The 15,631-nt window shown below is 47.8% G+C and overlaps 7 protein-coding genes across 7 annotated transcripts; 3 read left to right on the top strand and 4 right to left on the bottom strand.

The window, feature by feature from the left end:
* The first annotated feature begins 558 nt into the window (after positions 1-558).
* Positions 559-1,559, top strand: LOC120951493 (endocuticle structural glycoprotein ABD-5-like). Its single transcript, XM_040370255.2, has 2 exons — positions 559-840; positions 968-1,559. The coding sequence occupies exons 1-2, from the start codon at positions 668-670 to the stop codon at positions 1,206-1,208; spliced, it is 414 nt and encodes a 137-aa protein (XP_040226189.2). The 5' UTR covers positions 559-667; the 3' UTR covers positions 1,209-1,559.
* Positions 1,560-2,436: 877 nt separating this feature from the next.
* On the bottom strand, positions 2,437-3,558 carry LOC120951494 (endocuticle structural glycoprotein SgAbd-5-like). Its single transcript, XM_040370257.2, has 2 exons — positions 3,029-3,558; positions 2,437-2,949 (listed from the first exon to the last, which is right to left on the bottom strand). The coding sequence occupies exons 1-2, from the start codon at positions 3,166-3,168 to the stop codon at positions 2,694-2,696; spliced, it is 396 nt and encodes a 131-aa protein (XP_040226191.1). The 5' UTR covers positions 3,169-3,558; the 3' UTR covers positions 2,437-2,693.
* Positions 3,559-3,616: 58 nt separating this feature from the next.
* On the bottom strand, positions 3,617-4,850 carry LOC120951491 (uncharacterized). Its single transcript, XM_040370254.2, has 3 exons — positions 4,614-4,850; positions 4,400-4,539; positions 3,617-3,852 (listed from the first exon to the last, which is right to left on the bottom strand). The coding sequence occupies exons 1-3, from the start codon at positions 4,793-4,795 to the stop codon at positions 3,722-3,724; spliced, it is 453 nt and encodes a 150-aa protein (XP_040226188.1). The 5' UTR covers positions 4,796-4,850; the 3' UTR covers positions 3,617-3,721.
* A 3,050-nt stretch (positions 4,851-7,900) lies between these two features.
* On the top strand, positions 7,901-9,510 carry LOC120951490 (uncharacterized). The gene is made up of 2 exons (XM_040370253.2): positions 7,901-8,275; positions 8,347-9,510. Exons 1-2 carry the CDS (start codon positions 8,136-8,138, stop codon positions 9,104-9,106), a joined length of 900 nt encoding a protein of 299 aa, XP_040226187.2. The 5' UTR covers positions 7,901-8,135; the 3' UTR covers positions 9,107-9,510.
* A 180-nt stretch (positions 9,511-9,690) lies between these two features.
* On the top strand, positions 9,691-10,614 carry LOC120952571 (uncharacterized). Its single transcript, XM_040371964.2, has 2 exons — positions 9,691-9,817; positions 9,896-10,614. Exons 1-2 carry the CDS (start codon positions 9,741-9,743, stop codon positions 10,335-10,337), a joined length of 519 nt encoding a protein of 172 aa, XP_040227898.2. The 5' UTR covers positions 9,691-9,740; the 3' UTR covers positions 10,338-10,614.
* A 429-nt stretch (positions 10,615-11,043) lies between these two features.
* LOC120952570 (uncharacterized) lies at positions 11,044-12,236 on the bottom strand. Its single transcript, XM_040371963.2, has 3 exons — positions 11,818-12,236; positions 11,638-11,738; positions 11,044-11,555 (listed from the first exon to the last, which is right to left on the bottom strand). Exons 1-3 carry the CDS (start codon positions 12,147-12,149, stop codon positions 11,428-11,430), a joined length of 561 nt encoding a protein of 186 aa, XP_040227897.2. The 5' UTR covers positions 12,150-12,236; the 3' UTR covers positions 11,044-11,427.
* Positions 12,237-12,539: 303 nt separating this feature from the next.
* Positions 12,540-13,263, bottom strand: LOC120952572 (uncharacterized). The gene is made up of 3 exons (XM_040371965.2): positions 13,051-13,263; positions 12,846-12,976; positions 12,540-12,770 (listed from the first exon to the last, which is right to left on the bottom strand). Exons 1-3 carry the CDS (start codon positions 13,179-13,181, stop codon positions 12,649-12,651), a joined length of 384 nt encoding a protein of 127 aa, XP_040227899.1. The 5' UTR covers positions 13,182-13,263; the 3' UTR covers positions 12,540-12,648.
* Between the last annotated feature and the right edge of the window lie 2,368 nt (positions 13,264-15,631).

The following is a 15,631-nucleotide window of genomic DNA, read 5'->3' as shown; positions in this document are numbered from 1 at the left end:
AGAGGAACAGAGGTTTAGAGTCGGGTGGGTACTGTGGATTGAAAATTAAAACGAGTAAAGCATCGATTTCGGCGTCCGATCGTGGCCGAGCGATCTTCGAGAGAAATATTTGGAATTTATGAAACGTCGTGGAATGGGCGGCTTTTGCATATTTTCATGCTTACTCCATAAATACACGAGAGAAGAAGAAAAAAAAGCACGGTCCGTTCGGGTTGTGGTACACGTGCACGAACGCCTGCCCGCCCTGAGCTGTGTGGATGGTTTTGCGCTAGCGGCGGGGATGACGCGACCAACACCGTGCGAACTTTGTCTGTGTGAGTGTGTGTGTCCGTACGTCTGCAGATCGTGTACTCTGCGGCATGCTCGCTAGACGAAAAGCCGAAGACGAAACCGCACAGAATCTTCACCCCAAACCGAACCTCCGTGGGTTTCGTCCAGCTCCCCCAGGTCCAACACCCACCGCCACCCCCCCCCCCCCGGGCAGGCGTGGAGTGCGTCTGTGCCCCGCCGAAGACACCGAAGCCTGGCGGGTGGGTTGTATATAAACCGCGCAACGGTTACGTAGAAGCATCATTCGCAAGCCAAACTCAAACCGCGAACTCCTCTCGAGCGCTCTATCATATCCCTTGCGATCCAGCGTGAAACCGTGCAGCGTAGTGCAGCGAAGATGAAACAGTTTGTGGTGTTTGCTAGTGTGTGCTGTGTCCTGCTGGCAGGACGCGTTGTGTTGTCGGCCCCCGCGCCCCAGCAGGGCGGTGCGCCGGTCGGCCAGAACCCGAACGATGTGCAAACGGTGCGATATTACAGCGAAAACAATGGACTGGATGGTTACAAGTTTACGTAAGTGCTGGGTGCAGTTGTGCGTGTGTGCCCACAAGTGTTTGACCCGTGTGATTGATTGGTAGTGGCGATTGGTGATAATTTACCCCCTCATTTCTGCTTTTCCCATTGCCGCATCGTTCCGCAGCTACGAGCTTAGCGATGGGCAGATCCGATCGGAAGTCGGCACCTACCGGGATGTGAAGGACGCCGAGGGCAAGGACGTGAAGGCGCTGTTCGTGCAGGGCTCGTACTCGTTCGTCGGTCCGGACGGCCAGACGTACTGGGTGAACTACACCGCCGACGAGAACGGTTACCATCCGAAGGTCGGCACCGGGCCAACGGGTGGCATTCAAGCGGGTCAGGACGCGCCAGTGGCCAGCGCCTAGAGAGGACAGAAGCGACAGTCGGGTGAAGTTCAAGCGATTGAACTGCGCCCAGAAATGCTCAGTACACTCTGCTCAGTGCGTTAGATGTCTGGCAGGAAGGATATCTACAAACGAGATACACTTACCGCACACCACACAACTCCTGCAAATACAGATACACAGAAAGAATCCACAACCACACACACACAAACACAGCAACCCTCGCGTGCGCGTCAGCATGCAAAGTCAGTGGCATTCTATTTCGCTAGGCATAAGGATAGTCGATGTAAATAACGATGCTTTTTTGTGTGCTTCTTGGTGTGACATTGTCAAGGAGGCTGCAATAAACGAAGAAGCGTAGGAAAATCTAAACGATCGCGTGTATTTACTTACCGAAGGTGTCACAGTATTAATTTGCAATGGTTTTGAAAGAAAATGATCTTAAATTTTAGCCATTCTTCTATGGTTAGAATGCAACGTTTTAGCGATTTAGTTTAAGATCAATCTATCCAAAGCTAATACCTCTTATTCTTTATTGGATTATATTTGCACATTAATTGCGTAATAATTGTGTGATAGAAGCGATCGGATGGTCTAATCGTAGTTTCAGCCGGCTCCTGTAAAGGTCGGGTGCGGTTCGATTCTTATCTGGACACATTGATAGAAATATTTAAAGCTACACCAGGCTTCGGACGTGGATGTACGTAAAGGTGTTATAATGTCAAGAACATCAATGATCTCAATCATGATGTCATCAAACGTTTATAGAGACTTTTGAGCCCTTTTTCGTCTCTTATTCGTCTCTTTAACCTCATACAATGAAATAATCTTTTAATATCGAATGTTCTTCTTGGCAAAACCATGCTAATTATGGTTGACAAAGTGGCAAGAGCAATTAGAGCAAAACATTTTCATTCTATTCTCATCATTTCTCTTGGTTATGATATGTCAGTGTGTGGCTATCAGTCGAGATTATTTAGACAGAATTAATTAGTGTGATTATAAACAAACCATAAAAATCCAAAAAATTAGATAAATGATTCAAAATCATTCAATTGTCTTCCTAATGCTCATTCAAGAGATCTTCCTAATGTTCATAATCCTGCCGATAGATTGTACCTTCAAGCAAACAAAATGGATGATAAATCCATCAATGATCGTTTAGCAATGGTATTATACCTAGCAATAAGCACTCTGACCCATAGCTAAAACAAAAAGTGGTGTCGATTGGTTACTTTATAAGACGATTTTGTTATACCCCAACAGGAAGTCTAATAGCACGCTTTGCATAAGTAAGACGCCATTACTATCTACCGTTCTCACACATCATGGGCACGCTTATCCGTAAAGTAACATAACCGATGACCGATGACCGGTGCCGTGAAATTAATGATTTAAAAATCACACAAAGTAGTTTCTGCTCCCTCCAACATCAGCGCATCCGTTTATTGACCATTACCCATTCCCATACACGCGAATTTCCATTCATTAATCATGGCACCACTACTAGGCGAATGGGCGATTCTTACGCTCCCCGCCGGACAGCTCGAGCTTGCGATCGGTATCGTAGTCACCGGTGCCCATCCGGGAGCGATATCCGTTCTCGTCTGCAACGTACTCCACCCAGTACGTGCGGCCATCGTCTCCGACGTACGAGTAGTGTCCTTGGACGGCTACGAACTGCACATCTTTGCCTTCCTCGTCCTTGCTGTACCGGATCGTTCCCTCTTCCTTGCGCCGCTGCTCATCGCTCAGCTCGAATCTACGCGAGAGAAAGTATCGACAAGCTGGATATATAGCATCTTCTTGTCTGTGAACTACCACTGCTCGCTATGTCTTACCCAAAGTTGTATCCTTCGCTCTGTGCGTTATTGTTTTCGTACTGCACAATGTACGGTGTTGCGCCGGAATCAACGGGAGCTCCCACAGCGGCACCGACTAGTGTGCAGAGGACTAGAAAGGCAAACACTTGCTGCTGCATTTTGAAAACTGTGTGTTTTAAACTCGCGAATACTGTACCGAATACTGATGTGCTGATCGTGTGCTGCAAGATCTTTTATATAAGAAATTTTTGGGCGAAACTGAGATGACATTTTTTTTGGTGTGGTGCTGCATCCTGCATGCAGCGGAGATTAGAGATCCTAAATGTTTTGCATCTTTGCTTAAGCTGGCTCTCATTTGGGTGGTAACGAGCGGCCATCAATCAATACCGATTGACAAATGTGTCTATGCGCCACGAGCCAGCAGTGCAGACGGGATGCATTTGCATTTGCGAAACGTGTCATCGGTCTGCGGGAGGATTATGATATTGTTTCTATCGTGTGTCGCAAATAATACAAACATGCCAAGGTAATATGCCTTTAGCTTTAAAGTATAGCTTTAGTGTATAAGATGTATTGCTAATTTAAATAAAAAAAGAAGGTGTAATGTACAGAAAATGTTACTTTATTTTAAATACTCCAACCGTTTTACACAAATGCTTCACAGACGTTGTCATGCTGGACTTTTGGTGGGATATTCTCACTCTGGGTATGTTACTTTTTGCCAAAGTAAAACGTCTTTTCAAACGTGAACGATTGCGGTTTCACACGCTCCACTCGCTTTATGTCGGTAATGAGCCCCTTGGAGTGAAGATTGTTCAGAATTTCCTTGAAGCCAGCCGTTTCTGAAAAGGAAATGAAATAAATTAATGTTAGTAGACCTCTGAAGAAGTGAAGATAATTTATTTAACAAAAATAAAGTAAAAAACATGGAAAATGCGGTGTTCAAAACAGCTTCTAATGATTTAAAAACGATAGAAACGATCAAAACGATGAAAATGCCCCTGAAGGTATGCAATCTGTGAAGCGAGTTAAGTGAAACATTTCAGCAGAAAAATTTCACTTGTGAAATATTTCGCGTGAAATTGGAATACACTGTGGTAAAAGTGAAAGATTTCATTTTTAAAATGTTCCGTTGGAAATTAGAGTTATTCGACACGTTGAACCATATTCTTGCTGCCAGAAAATCTATCAAAGAATGGTGATCTTGTGGCAAAATGGATAGCAACTATTTTGACACGGATTTAAGTTTTTTGCTCACTTTGCCAAAGGCATAAAATTGAACGTTCTTACACATAACGCGGATCTTCACCGTAATCCGCGCAAGACCCTAATCCGAAAGACACCCGTGCCGCACAGAGCCATTCCTATATCGATCGCACACACACTTACTGTCAATCTTTTCGGTGTATTCCACAAAGTACAGATAGTCGTCGTTCGGTGAGTTGAGCACCCACTTCCCGTTCACTTTCAGCGTATCGCGGTCCCAATCGTACGCGTACTGCGAAAACTCCACGATCTTCAGCGGCAATCTGTACGGAAAAAGCAATACGAGACAGCTTGTCAGCACAGCACACACCCATCACACTGCAGCCCCAGCACTTACTCGTCACTGAGCACATTGCTAACAAACTCCGTCTGGTTGGAGATGCGCTCCGTCACGACGTGCTTTACCGTGTAGAACGCACTGCCCTGCCCGATCACTGTCAGCAAAACTACACCGAAAGCCACGTAGCTAACCAGCGCACCGGACCAGACGCACTTGCCACCGTTACCGAGGAGCTTCATGTTGACAGTTCTAACAGCACCGTGCCAATGAGTGCGGCCGGTAGTGGTGGTGCGAATTTTATATTCTTCACACCGTCCGCCCGAAACCCACCTAGAAAGAACTCTCCGAAAATGCTGAAATTCGGGTTTGGGAATCGATTTGCCACGTGATGGGAGATCGCCAGCGTAAAAAGGGTTGGAACGACCAACGGGTGCGAACGTTTGATCTTCTTCGTGCGCAGCGTACTGGTTGGCAGCAGAAGAGGAAGAAAAAGAAGGGATTTTTTTCTTCGCTCCATCAAGAAAGAAGCCGGCATTAGAAGCTTTCGGGTGTCGGGTGTTCCTCTCGCAACCACTCACCAGGGCGATTGGGTGGGATTTTAACTCAAATCGTTCTGTCTTGTAACGCACACAAACACGGAAGGAATGGCGAGCTATGGGAATCAAGTCAATGCGGCTGGCTGCATTAAATTAGATGATTTTTGCAGTGATCATCATCATTGTTTTTTTTTTTGCTGTTCCTTATTGACCATGGTAAACATATTATGAATGAGTTTGGAGCGAATGCAGTTCCATGGGATGCTTACTCGCTTGCTCGATTTACGATCATTTCAGCATTGAAGGTTACATTTTTTGTGTGTTATTAGATGCTAGAGATTGACAGTTCTATTGAGCTAATTCGATTTGTTGTATGCTTCGCTAAATGAGGAAGTAATAAGATTGTTCTTTACGGTTATGGCATGTCCGAAGCAGTGACGCTTAATCAGGTGCCACGTACCTAGCAGGAGGGTGAGTTTTGGAGTACCCTTACAGTCAATGCAAAGGAAGGCATTTTGTGAAGCACCTCCCGAAAGCTATAGAAAGCAGATTTGCGTCAAAGGCTGGGCTTTTAATTGCCCATTGAGGTGAAACCTGTTTTGTCGATTTTGAAAAAAAGAATTTGTGTTTGTGAGTTAGATCGACGCAGTCACGATCGCGCTCTGTTACGAAACCGAAGCAGTGCAATGCGTTAGAACTTGGACACGGCATGGTTTGGTCCAGCTTTCGAGCAGTACAATTAACACCTTGGAGGTGTTGACTGATAGTACGTGGATTTATTTACTTTTGGGGTTGTTGGAGCGATGGTGGGGCACTTGTTGGAGGCATACTTTCGTTTTCAGCAGCTGTGGAGATGTATTGGTAGACTTCTTTGGGAGCACTTTGTAGCTAAAACGCACCAGAACCAAACGCACCTAAAACCGGTTAACATCACATTAACTAGTAGATAAACTTTCCTCAGCAAATGTGTGTCACTATTGTCGTGGAGCTTCGGAGGGTTCGTCGCTTGGCCGTTTTCCCACATTCATCCGATCGCTTCGCATCCATCAACGCGATCGTACGGCGGCAGATATTTCATCAGCCATTCAAAGTAGGTACGCGACGCGCATTCCATACGCGTAGAGTGTGTCCACGCGTTCCCAAACCCCCGAAAATAAAGCTCGCAATTGTTCCACAAGGGAGAATTTAAATATTCATCAGTGTATGCCGGCCGCGCCGGACTGTTGGTTGCCGTTTAATCATCGAGCCGCGTCTGGTGGGATGTTGTAAAGTTCACCGGCCCAAGTAACGCGCGTCTAACGGCGTTCGTGTGATTGGTGATTCCATATGAAGATAGAGAGAGAGAGCAAAACGCTTCCAAGAAACGATCCTCCAAGAAGATTGTCTTAATTAGCAAAAGGCTTATGTCCAGCTTGTTTTTTTTGGAAATGTTCTCGCCGATTTCACCACAAAAAAGCGATAGGAGAGAGCCCAAACCCCCAAACACTTTCGGTAGAACTAGTGACATTCAACGAAGCAAAGGCTAGAATTGCTCGTTCCTTTTTAGTGGTGGTATTCCCTGGCCAGAACATCCACCCAAATGGACATTTAGCACTAGAGTGGCATGAATGAACCGGTATATGTTCGCTAGAATATACGTTCGCTATTGGGGTTCTACCCTCCTAAAAGGCGGCAACCAAAAAAAAAAAGTGCGTCTCTTTCACATTCATCAACGGGCTGATTAGCAAGCGATCCTTCCAGTTTTTTTTTCCTTCTGCGTCCGCTTCATCGTCACTTCCACCACTCTTCTGTAGGTTCGGATGTGTTTTTGTTTGTTCTGGATAAATATTCATTCCGCCCAAGCATAGCAGGCTCGTCGGTTTTGGTATTAAACCAGTTGCCGAGTCCCCCTCCCGTGCCCGTACAGCGAACCAGCTGCAGCTTGCCACCGTTGCTTTGCGAAGGTGCTTCCGTGCCGTCAGACACACTGGAACTGGTCTGGTTGCAGCCCAGTCCCCAGTCAGTCTGTCTGTCGCTGTCCGCCGTGTGGCGGGTCAGCGGATGCTCATAATGGGATGCAGATCGTGTTACAGATTTGATCTTGACACTTGCGCTGCTCCCATGCCAGCAGCATCCCGGAGGTTGGGGTTGTTTTTTTTGGGTGAAAAATAACATGCACGCAGCATTCATAATCATGTCGCAATTAAGTGCTATGGCTAATCGACGTCAGAGAGTGTAGCAGGGATTGTTCTGTTGTGGTCAGTGTTTATGGTCAGCAACTTTTGACCCTCGTGGAGATGTGGACCCCTTTGTGTGTGAGAGATGATGCAAGGATGTGAATTCTGGTGTGGTCCAGATTTGATCTTCGCCCAGGGAGGACACTGTTTTTAATGATGTGGTTGCAGACGAAATGAGTTGTTGTTCGGAGCAACAAATGGGACATCATAGGGTGAGAAAACGGGCAAACCGGAATCGTTTATTTTGCTGTTTGGTTTTGGTGAAGGTCACACAGGTTCAAGTGATGCTGCCACAGTACAGTAGTGGATGAGCGTAAGACGTGAATTGAACCATCGCACTAGGGGTTATTAATAGGCAATTGGCAAAGGGCATGGCGGTAATGATGGGCTGATTGAGGCAAAAAAAACAGGATAGATACACACATACACACCCATTTTACATGCCCATAGACAGATCTCGCGAGCCCCGCTTAAGTAGAATGGGGCTTTGCTACCTGTTCATTATGCATGAGGAGGGGAACTTTTTTTTTCGGTTTGTTGATGCGCGTCAAGCTCGCGATCGTATGCTCTCGATTGATCTTTGACGGCCGAACAAAAAAAAAACCTCTGCTAACAGCTTTGTGACGCGTTGAAATGGATGGGGAATTTTGGGGGCCCCATGCTGCTTGCTTGACGTGCTTCAGTAACACCGAGACAGTTTGGTGAAGATGTTTATTTGTTTTTTGTGATGAGGAAATTTAGCCTGTTGTCTGGCTGTCTGTGTGTGGGGGAGCTCGCGTGACGGAAGGTGCTAGTGTGAGCTTCTGCCCTGCCAACCGGCCGTAGTCATGAACGTGAACTTGAGGAAGCTACTCGTAGCCGCCGCTAGCTGCTGGTTGGTGCTCGTGTGTGGATCGCCCGAGCGGGTTGCAGGTGCCGGCCAGGCGGCCACCGTCGACGGTATACTGCGGTCGGTTGTTGCAGTACGGTACGGTATTCCCTTGACCCGGCGAACCCACTGGCGATGGCTCTGTAAGTTCTATTAATATCTCGTTTTAGTACCCAGCTGGAACCGGTGGTGCAGAATCGTTTGTCCCAGCGAACAACGCCGACAAGACCGGGAGGCTTGTCCTGCGGTGGAGTGATACGTGTGCCAGGACTGCAACGGTTGTTTAACTGTGTCACTCCCGATCGGGTTGTGTTGCAAACGGGAGCAGCACCAACACCAGTAGCACCTCCTCCCCAGTTCACTGTAGAAGCGCGTGTAAACGATAAACCGCAGCAGCAAAGCACGGTGGAGATAATCGCCTCGGATCAGCGAGCAACATGGTCAACGTACAGTGACGGAACGCCTTCAGCGATACAGGGCGGCAACGGTCCCCTGTACCAAGGTGATCCGGCGATAGGTGCGAATCCTCTCGCACTGATCATCCCCACGCAGGAGCAGTTGCAGCAATTCCAGCAGTGGCAACGACCGTACCAGCGTCCCAGCAAACCGGTGACGACCACCACAACCACAACCACCACCGCTGCTCCAGACGTGGATGAGATCTACTTCCCGCCAAGTGTTGATGAGCCGGTACCAGTGCTCGGAACGGTACGTTCTACGCAGCATTACACCACAGCGGCTCCTGCGGGAGGCTCGATCGCCGAACGGGTTCCGTGGGAAACGAGCAGTTGGGCCAGTGTGGGAGGCAACACGAAAGACCCGTCCCTGGAGGAGGAAGTAACGACCGAACCACCGCACGAGGAGGAGGAAGAGGAGCACGGGCTTGGCAATCGAATCGATCACAAGCTGCTTCTCTCGCTCGTTGGTTAAATTATTGCTTATTATGTGTTATTTGTACTTTTGCAGTGTAAACCGTGGTTCGTTATTAAACAGTGTAACATGTTGTGTGTCTTTTTGTGTGGTAAAATTAAAAAGGAAAAAAGTCTATGAGTCTAGTAATTGTGTTTCTGCTACTGCGTCGTGTTCATTGATAACAATCTATTCTGCTTTGCCTCGCACGAATTCCAGCACGAAGAAGGTTTTAGAAGGAAACCGGTTTAGGAAACCGGAAAGCAGCTTACCCAACCCTCCATCCCACCCGCTTTGAAGGGGAGGTTGGGCTGCGAGACACAGCGTTACAAAAAATCGCACACGATAAGATTACAGGTGGTGACGTAAATGTAGGTGCAGTGAAAGATGAAATGGAAAATAAACAAATTTCAAACTAATGCAGCTTATCGTGCGTCATTTCTTGCCCAAACACTTATGGAAGATGAAAGGGAATAATAATATATTTTTCAACCATTCATCTGATGCGAGCTATTTATTGCCGTGACTGTAAGAGATTAACAACCTACGAAATGGCAAACATCATTAAGAGAGTACTTGCAGATGATGGAGGCTTAAAAAGATCCTTCATCCCGTTGGTCCGCATTAGTTGCAGTACGATCGCGAACGGGTAACCATGGTGAAGATACGATCGGTGGTGTTTGCTGTGTGTCTAACGGTGGCAGTGAGCCTCTTCTGTCCAACTACAGCACGGTGGGCTTAGCGTTTTATTGTGCTTTGTACGATCTGCATACTTTACCACTGCCGTTTTCGTGTGCTTAAACCTTCCAGACCACAGTTTTCCTTCCTCGGAGGCATCGGAGTACAAACCCCAGTCGGTGGAGTGCATTTGGGTGTACCGACGGGGCTTACCGTTAATGTGGGCCGGCAACCTGTGGCACCGAAAAGTCCAGCAATTGTAACGCCCTTGCCCGAAGTTCCACAACCAATCGGAGAGAGCAGTGGGTCTCCTGATGAAAGTGTAGGCACGCGGCTTGATGGAGCTTCTGAGAGTGCATCGGACGTAACGGAGGCACCAATTCACATGGAAGTGACCGAGCTTTCCCCACCGGGCGAAATTCCCTGTCAAAAAGTGGAACTACCAAGTGATCCGTCAAACGACACAAACGCTGACAATGAGGAAGGCAACACGACGGAGCTGCCGTGTCTAGGGATTGGTGCAGGCAACCGGATTAGTCCGAAACAGGCTGCATTACTGTCACTAGTGGGTTAGCAATTGAGAACGAGATGAATGTGAAGAAAGTGTATGTTTAAAATGAAAAAGCTCTTGCATCAATTTTGGCTTCCGACTTCCTAATACAACTCCAAGTGGCTCGTCAAGGTACACCCTTCTAGCTAAGAGGTTCAGCTTCTGTCCAACACCGTCCAACGCGTCAAAGGAAAAAGGGTTTTCCCCGGTTCTGAGATTTGCCGCTCTGCCCAAAAGATGATAAATTTAAAGTACGGTCAAGTTAGTTTAGTCACGAATAAATTTATTATTATTAATTTCATTCAATTAAGTTTTACTTCGAAGATGCCAGTAAGGTAGCAAACACAAGGAGCACCACCAGCAGGTTAGCTTCCGGATCGCACCGACCATCGTTGATGAAGAACTTTACCTCCGGAAGTGGGATGGATGGTTGGTTGGTGATGTTCTTGGTGGCGGTGCTAGCTGTGGTGATTCCTTACCCTTTTGTCATAGAGAAACCTGTGCGGTCGGCTGTGGGGCGTTGGAAAGGATGGGTGAGTGTACAATATGGAGCTCGGTTGGTGATTCTTCACACTCGGGTTTTTGGGAATGATTAGAGAGCGCTGGAATGGATGGATCGGTGGTGCAGAACGGGCTTACCGTGTGAATGATAAAGGTTAAAAACCCTGGGCAAGCAATACTTTCGGCGTTCAATATCTGGTGTGGTTTTGGCCGGAGAAAACACACTTCATCTCGACCTGGACAGGCAGCCGAGAGGCGCAACCTATCTCGGGCATGGGCTAATATTTATTCGAAGTTTACCGGCGCAAGTTTTCCAGCGATTGAGAGGAACGCCCTCTTCCCTTTCTCAGCACAAATGTGACGATTTAAAGCCTGCCGGAAGTGTATGGCTATATGTTATCGCTTGTTGTAATAAATTATAATTGGATTTGTTTGTCTTTCGGTGGGGGTGTACTTTGGACGGTTTGGTTTGGTTTGGTGGACGGGATTAGATGAAGATTAGACCCCGGTCCCGGTGTGGTGTGGCCGATCTTTCCGAGGCCGAAAGTCACCGGCACTGGGCAGAGGACGGTGCGGTGATTCCGTTGCCATCACGTTGACAGGAGGGTTGAAATTAAGGCTCAGGTTTTTTCACTGGCTCGAAACTCTTAATACGCCCACCGCTGCCACCACCGACAAGCGATAGGAGAAGCTTCTCCTTCGCACTCACACCGCCAAACTTTGGCTCGAGTGCAATTGGTTCTATCGCGTAGAGAACGGGAGAGAATGAGAGGGTATTAGCAAAGGGCACGGGTGATAAGCGGCGTCTTTGCGAAGGGGTTACCTTCAAAGTCACCGGTTCGCTCAAGGGTCAGCAGGTATTCACCGTCCACGGTGAGCACGGTTATGTACTCCACAATGCGATGCTTTATCACCTCAACCACACTATAAAGAAAAGGTATCACACACAACCATAAGGTTCACGCCTGGAGAAGTAATCTTCTGGACTCCAAAAACCCCTCACCTGTCGTGTATTTGCTGCACAATATGATCCTTCACACTCGCATCCTCTTCGCTCGTACCATTGTCACTGTCCAAAAACTCACAGCTCGAAGTTCGCGTCGTGTTTGCACTATCGCCCGCAACAATTTCGAACGCCTGGCTGGGCCGGCCAACTTGTAGCACAATAATCGACGTACCCGTCGCCTCCAGCTGACTCGCTAATCGATCACAGTAGCCGCCGACGTCCAGCGTATCCAAGGGTACGGAGAACACTTGAAACACGCTGCCGAGTGTCATGCTAATGACACCGCCGATCGACAGCAGCAGTAGCGCGAATATCTGCCAACGATACATCACGAGCGCGGCCAGCTAGGACTGATTGATCAAGCGGTTGCGCGCGTGGTGATATTTAAAGTCTCTCCACTTACCTCCACTTTGTGCGCGCGCCGTGGAATGCAAAAGGGGTTGAACTTGAAGCTCACGACGACTTTTACATATCGTGTGGAGTCAGCATCGGGCGTGCGTCTGAGTGTGTACGGGAAGTTGCCTGAACTCGGTGCAGTTCCATTGTAGAAGTGATTTGGTTATCATTCTAACATCTTGTTTGGGATCATGAATTTATGTGGAAAGGTGTCAGGTAGAAAAAACAAATCCCAATCAAAAGCAGTTTATAGCCGACACGGGTTTAACACGTTTCGGCATTGGATGTGAATAAGAGCCGTTTTGGAAACTGGTTTCCTTGCGAGCTGGATAGAGTGGGTCTATTTTTGGGTATTGAATTTATTATGGTAACGTTTGCTTTGCCTCAATAGCCATGCAGATAGTGTGATAGCCTCATAAGCTTTCCGGAACTTTACTTCTTGTTGATGGTTAACGTCTTAATGTTTCCTCCACCAAGCAGCGAGAGCAGAACCTTCTGTGCGTCGTCATCTGTCACATCGAAGTAGGACACCACCTTTGGTTGGTAGTTTTTATCTGAAAATTGAAGGAAATGTACCATTAGAATGAAAACGAATTGTTTATGGTTGAGTACGGGTGCGTAAGACTTACCTAGAACTCGCTCCGAGGTTACAGTAAAAACGAGTCCATCCTCGCTCGCAAAAAGAAAGTTCTCTATGATCAGGTTTTCTGTGTCACCGTCAACGAATCGGGTCTGATGCTGCTCCAGGTTGATTTGCACACTGCAATAAAAACGACGAAGTTAACAACGTTGCCAACTTCTGCCAATTCGTTTTCCTGCCTCTCAAAACCTTACCCACTCGCGAGCAGATCCGTCACGATCGTTCGTATCTCTGCGATATCGTCTTTCACGATCGGCTCTGCCTGCTGAGGTGCAGCTAGCGACATCGCAATCGCTACGCACAGGAGAAACCCATGCTGCTTCATGCTGGAGCAGTTTGCTGTGTATGAGTAGTTTCGGGGTTTTGTTTTATTCGGTATCGTCCGGACACCAAGCGACTCTCAAGACAACTGGAGAACGAATGATGAGGTGGCTCGATCAGTTGAAGTGTTATATAAACAAGGAAGACAAGAAACGAGCCTGTGATAATGGTGGAGTTGTTGAGTTTGGAGGTGATGGGAGTGAAGAGATTGGAACTGTTCCGAAAATGAACCATTGCGAGTCGAATTCATTCCTGAAGTTTGGTGACGTGTTGGGGAATTTCTGGAGTCAACTGGTAATCAGGAGTACTTTGGGGTTATCCAAAGACAGCAAGTAACATAAAATGGGTAACGATCATCACGGTTTGTTAAAATGTGGGTTAAAGGCACTCTTTCTTCATTATTTTGGAGATCATTTTCAGTGACGCAATTTGTCCCGCGTGGAAGCTGTTGATGCATTTCGTCCCATTGCGCAGCTGTTACCGTGGAAAAGCCCTTTTCGTCGGATGCATCACCCTTTTTTTAAAAGATCCCCGTAATCCTTTACCCATCGGGGAAACCCTCGAGTACGCGGGAACCGCATGGTGCTTCATTCGGCGCGCCCGGGGTTAATTCGATTTATGCATGCATCGGTGGCACCGAGCGCGCTCGCGAAGGGAAGGAATCCTTTGCATACCAGGGGGTTGTTTGCAGCTCCGTAATACCGAGCCGTTACGTGTAACCCCTTCGAACGAGGACGCGTATGCATGCCATGCCTGCTTAATCAATAACCAATCAATATAGCACGGACGCGGTGCAAACTGTCAGCTGCTCATCTCTCCCAGGCGCGTGCTTTCGAGGGTTTCACACATTGAGTTTCTACAAAAAAAAAAAACGGAAAGACCCAAGCACCCAACATAAGCGAAACGGAAAAGGGTATGATCATTTAACCGGAAGCGGTGTTTGAAATTAAAATTATGCCTGCATCGAAACGCGGCAGGACAGTTTTCACCGTTGCCGCTGGGTGTTGTGTACCGTTTGGCGCAGTTTGCTCGAATTGGTACAAATTGAAAGCGCAAACATGATTGGGTTTGAGCTGGAACTGCTCACAAACCGAAACGGCGAGCGGTCCAAGGAAAGCGCAAACGTGTGTCGAAAAGGGTTTCGAAGGTGGGTGGTGTTTCGGTTTTCATTTTAATTTAGACAGGAAATAAACAAAGCCCCAAGACCAGTGCGTTGCTGCAAAACACACACACACACACAACAGGGTCTTGAGAACGAGAATGAGAAAACAAACCGCTGTCCTGTGCTTGGTCGATGAAAGGGAGGGCTTTCAGTGAAAAACCATTCCATGTGGGGGGTTTTCAGTCCCAAACACACACACTCAAAGACACAGAAATAGAGAGGCGGCCCGAATTCCCGGAATCCGGAGAGGACACAGGGATTGAGGAGGGACCCGGAGGCTACTCCGGAAGGCTATTGCTGCAATGTGGTTTGTGCTGGGGAGTGCGAGTGGGAGTACTGGTGGTTGGAAAAACAAACAGACCACTCGACCAAAACCGATGTCCAACGTCTGTCGAGCTGGCCATGGTAGAGTAGAACCGGCATGGCAAGGAAAAACATTCCACCGGTCTGAAGTCCAAGGAAAGGCGTCCCCCGCATGGGGGGGGGGGGGGAGTGAAAGGTTCGGAACACATTTAGCTGAAAAGTTTCTTCAAAAGCGCCCCAGGAGCTACACAGGACACAGACACAAACACACACACATACAAAGCGTTTTCGGGTTGGGGATGGTAGCTACCGCTACGATTCGTATATGTGTGGCATGTGCTCCAAAGAGACATGGACCAACATGGTCTCTGTCCGAATGTGGAAAAACCCTCTCCGTCCGAGGCGAGGGCTTTTTTGGAAGGAAGGTTAAGCTTGTTTGAGGATAACACAAACATGGGTCGAATAAGGCTGAGGCTGCCCATGGCGCTCGGCAAGCAAACATTCGGCCGGCACTTCCTCACACAAAAAGACGTCTCGGTAGTTTCGCCTCAGGGGAGGTGGGAGGCCGTTTTGGCCACAAACGAACGAAAAAGTATCCCTGTGCGCTAGAATGCCGGGGAGGAAAAGATGTACGAGCAGATTGTGGTAGCGGTATAGCGCAGTGTCTATTGAGAGGAATATCGATCGACGGTGGTAGCAGTAGTAAAACAAAGCGGGCGCCTAACCTAGCCTTATCGTACTCACCTTCGTTGACCGTGTGCAAATGAGACAGAAACAGGGAGCTCGTTGACCTAACCTCAGAAATTAATTCCCATATCCCAAGACGTTCGTTAGGGGATTTTAAGCGTTGGTCATCATTTTAAGATGCCCCTCGCTTCGGACCCTTCCCCGTGCCATTGTGGCCTCTGCCGACGACTTTCATGCTGGCAGGAATTTTAATCACTTTGATTTATCCATCTTTGCTTCCCTTCGCACGAAGACAACTGGTC

This window comes from Anopheles coluzzii, chromosome 2, assembly GCF_943734685.1.
Source record: "Anopheles coluzzii chromosome 2, AcolN3, whole genome shotgun sequence".
NCBI lineage: Eukaryota > Metazoa > Arthropoda > Insecta > Diptera > Culicidae > Anopheles > Anopheles coluzzii.
The sequence above is the reverse complement of the archived record's forward strand: the minus strand, read 5'-3'. Positions and strand labels throughout refer to the sequence as shown.

What these genes read in the sequence shown, in the direction of transcription:
- LOC120951493 (XM_040370255.2), top strand. Translation starts at nt 668, where the DNA reads ATGAAACAGTTTGTGGTGTTTGCTAGTGTGTGCTGTGTCCTGCTGGCA. An exon ending in CTGGATGGTTACAAGTTTAC is followed by an intron (nt 841 to 967) that starts GTAAGTGCTGGG and finishes ATCGTTCCGCAG; the next exon opens with CTACGAGCTTAGCGATGGGC.
- LOC120951494 (XM_040370257.2), bottom strand. Translation starts at nt 3,168, where the DNA reads ATGCAGCAGCAAGTGTTTGCCTTTCTAGTCCTCTGCACACTAGTCGGT. An exon ending in AGCGAAGGATACAACTTTGG is followed by an intron (nt 2,950 to 3,028) that starts GTAAGACATAGC and finishes TCTCTCGCGTAG; the next exon opens with ATTCGAGCTGAGCGATGAGC.
- LOC120951491 (XM_040370254.2), bottom strand. Translation starts at nt 4,795, where the DNA reads ATGAAGCTCCTCGGTAACGGTGGCAAGTGCGTCTGGTCCGGTGCGCTG. An exon ending in AGCAATGTGCTCAGTGACGA is followed by an intron (nt 4,540 to 4,613) that starts GTAAGTGCTGGG and finishes TTTTCCGTACAG; the next exon opens with ATTGCCGCTGAAGATCGTGG. An exon ending in ATACACCGAAAAGATTGACA is followed by an intron (nt 3,853 to 4,399) that starts GTAAGTGTGTGT and finishes TTTCCTTTTCAG; the next exon opens with AAACGGCTGGCTTCAAGGAA.
- LOC120951490 (XM_040370253.2), top strand. Translation starts at nt 8,136, where the DNA reads ATGAACGTGAACTTGAGGAAGCTACTCGTAGCCGCCGCTAGCTGCTGG. An exon ending in CGGTCGGTTGTTGCAGTACG is followed by an intron (nt 8,276 to 8,346) that starts GTACGGTATTCC and finishes ATCTCGTTTTAG; the next exon opens with TACCCAGCTGGAACCGGTGG.
- LOC120952571 (XM_040371964.2), top strand. Translation starts at nt 9,741, where the DNA reads ATGGTGAAGATACGATCGGTGGTGTTTGCTGTGTGTCTAACGGTGGCA. An exon ending in TTCTGTCCAACTACAGCACG is followed by an intron (nt 9,818 to 9,895) that starts GTGGGCTTAGCG and finishes TAAACCTTCCAG; the next exon opens with ACCACAGTTTTCCTTCCTCG.
- LOC120952570 (XM_040371963.2), bottom strand. Translation starts at nt 12,149, where the DNA reads ATGTATCGTTGGCAGATATTCGCGCTACTGCTGCTGTCGATCGGCGGT. An exon ending in GTGCAGCAAATACACGACAG is followed by an intron (nt 11,739 to 11,817) that starts GTGAGGGGTTTT and finishes TTTTCTTTATAG; the next exon opens with TGTGGTTGAGGTGATAAAGC. An exon ending in GCGAACCGGTGACTTTGAAG is followed by an intron (nt 11,556 to 11,637) that starts GTAACCCCTTCG and finishes TCTACGCGATAG; the next exon opens with AACCAATTGCACTCGAGCCA.
- LOC120952572 (XM_040371965.2), bottom strand. Translation starts at nt 13,181, where the DNA reads ATGAAGCAGCATGGGTTTCTCCTGTGCGTAGCGATTGCGATGTCGCTA. An exon ending in ACGGATCTGCTCGCGAGTGG is followed by an intron (nt 12,977 to 13,050) that starts GTAAGGTTTTGA and finishes TTTTTATTGCAG; the next exon opens with TGTGCAAATCAACCTGGAGC. An exon ending in AACCTCGGAGCGAGTTCTAG is followed by an intron (nt 12,771 to 12,845) that starts GTAAGTCTTACG and finishes TTCAATTTTCAG; the next exon opens with ATAAAAACTACCAACCAAAG.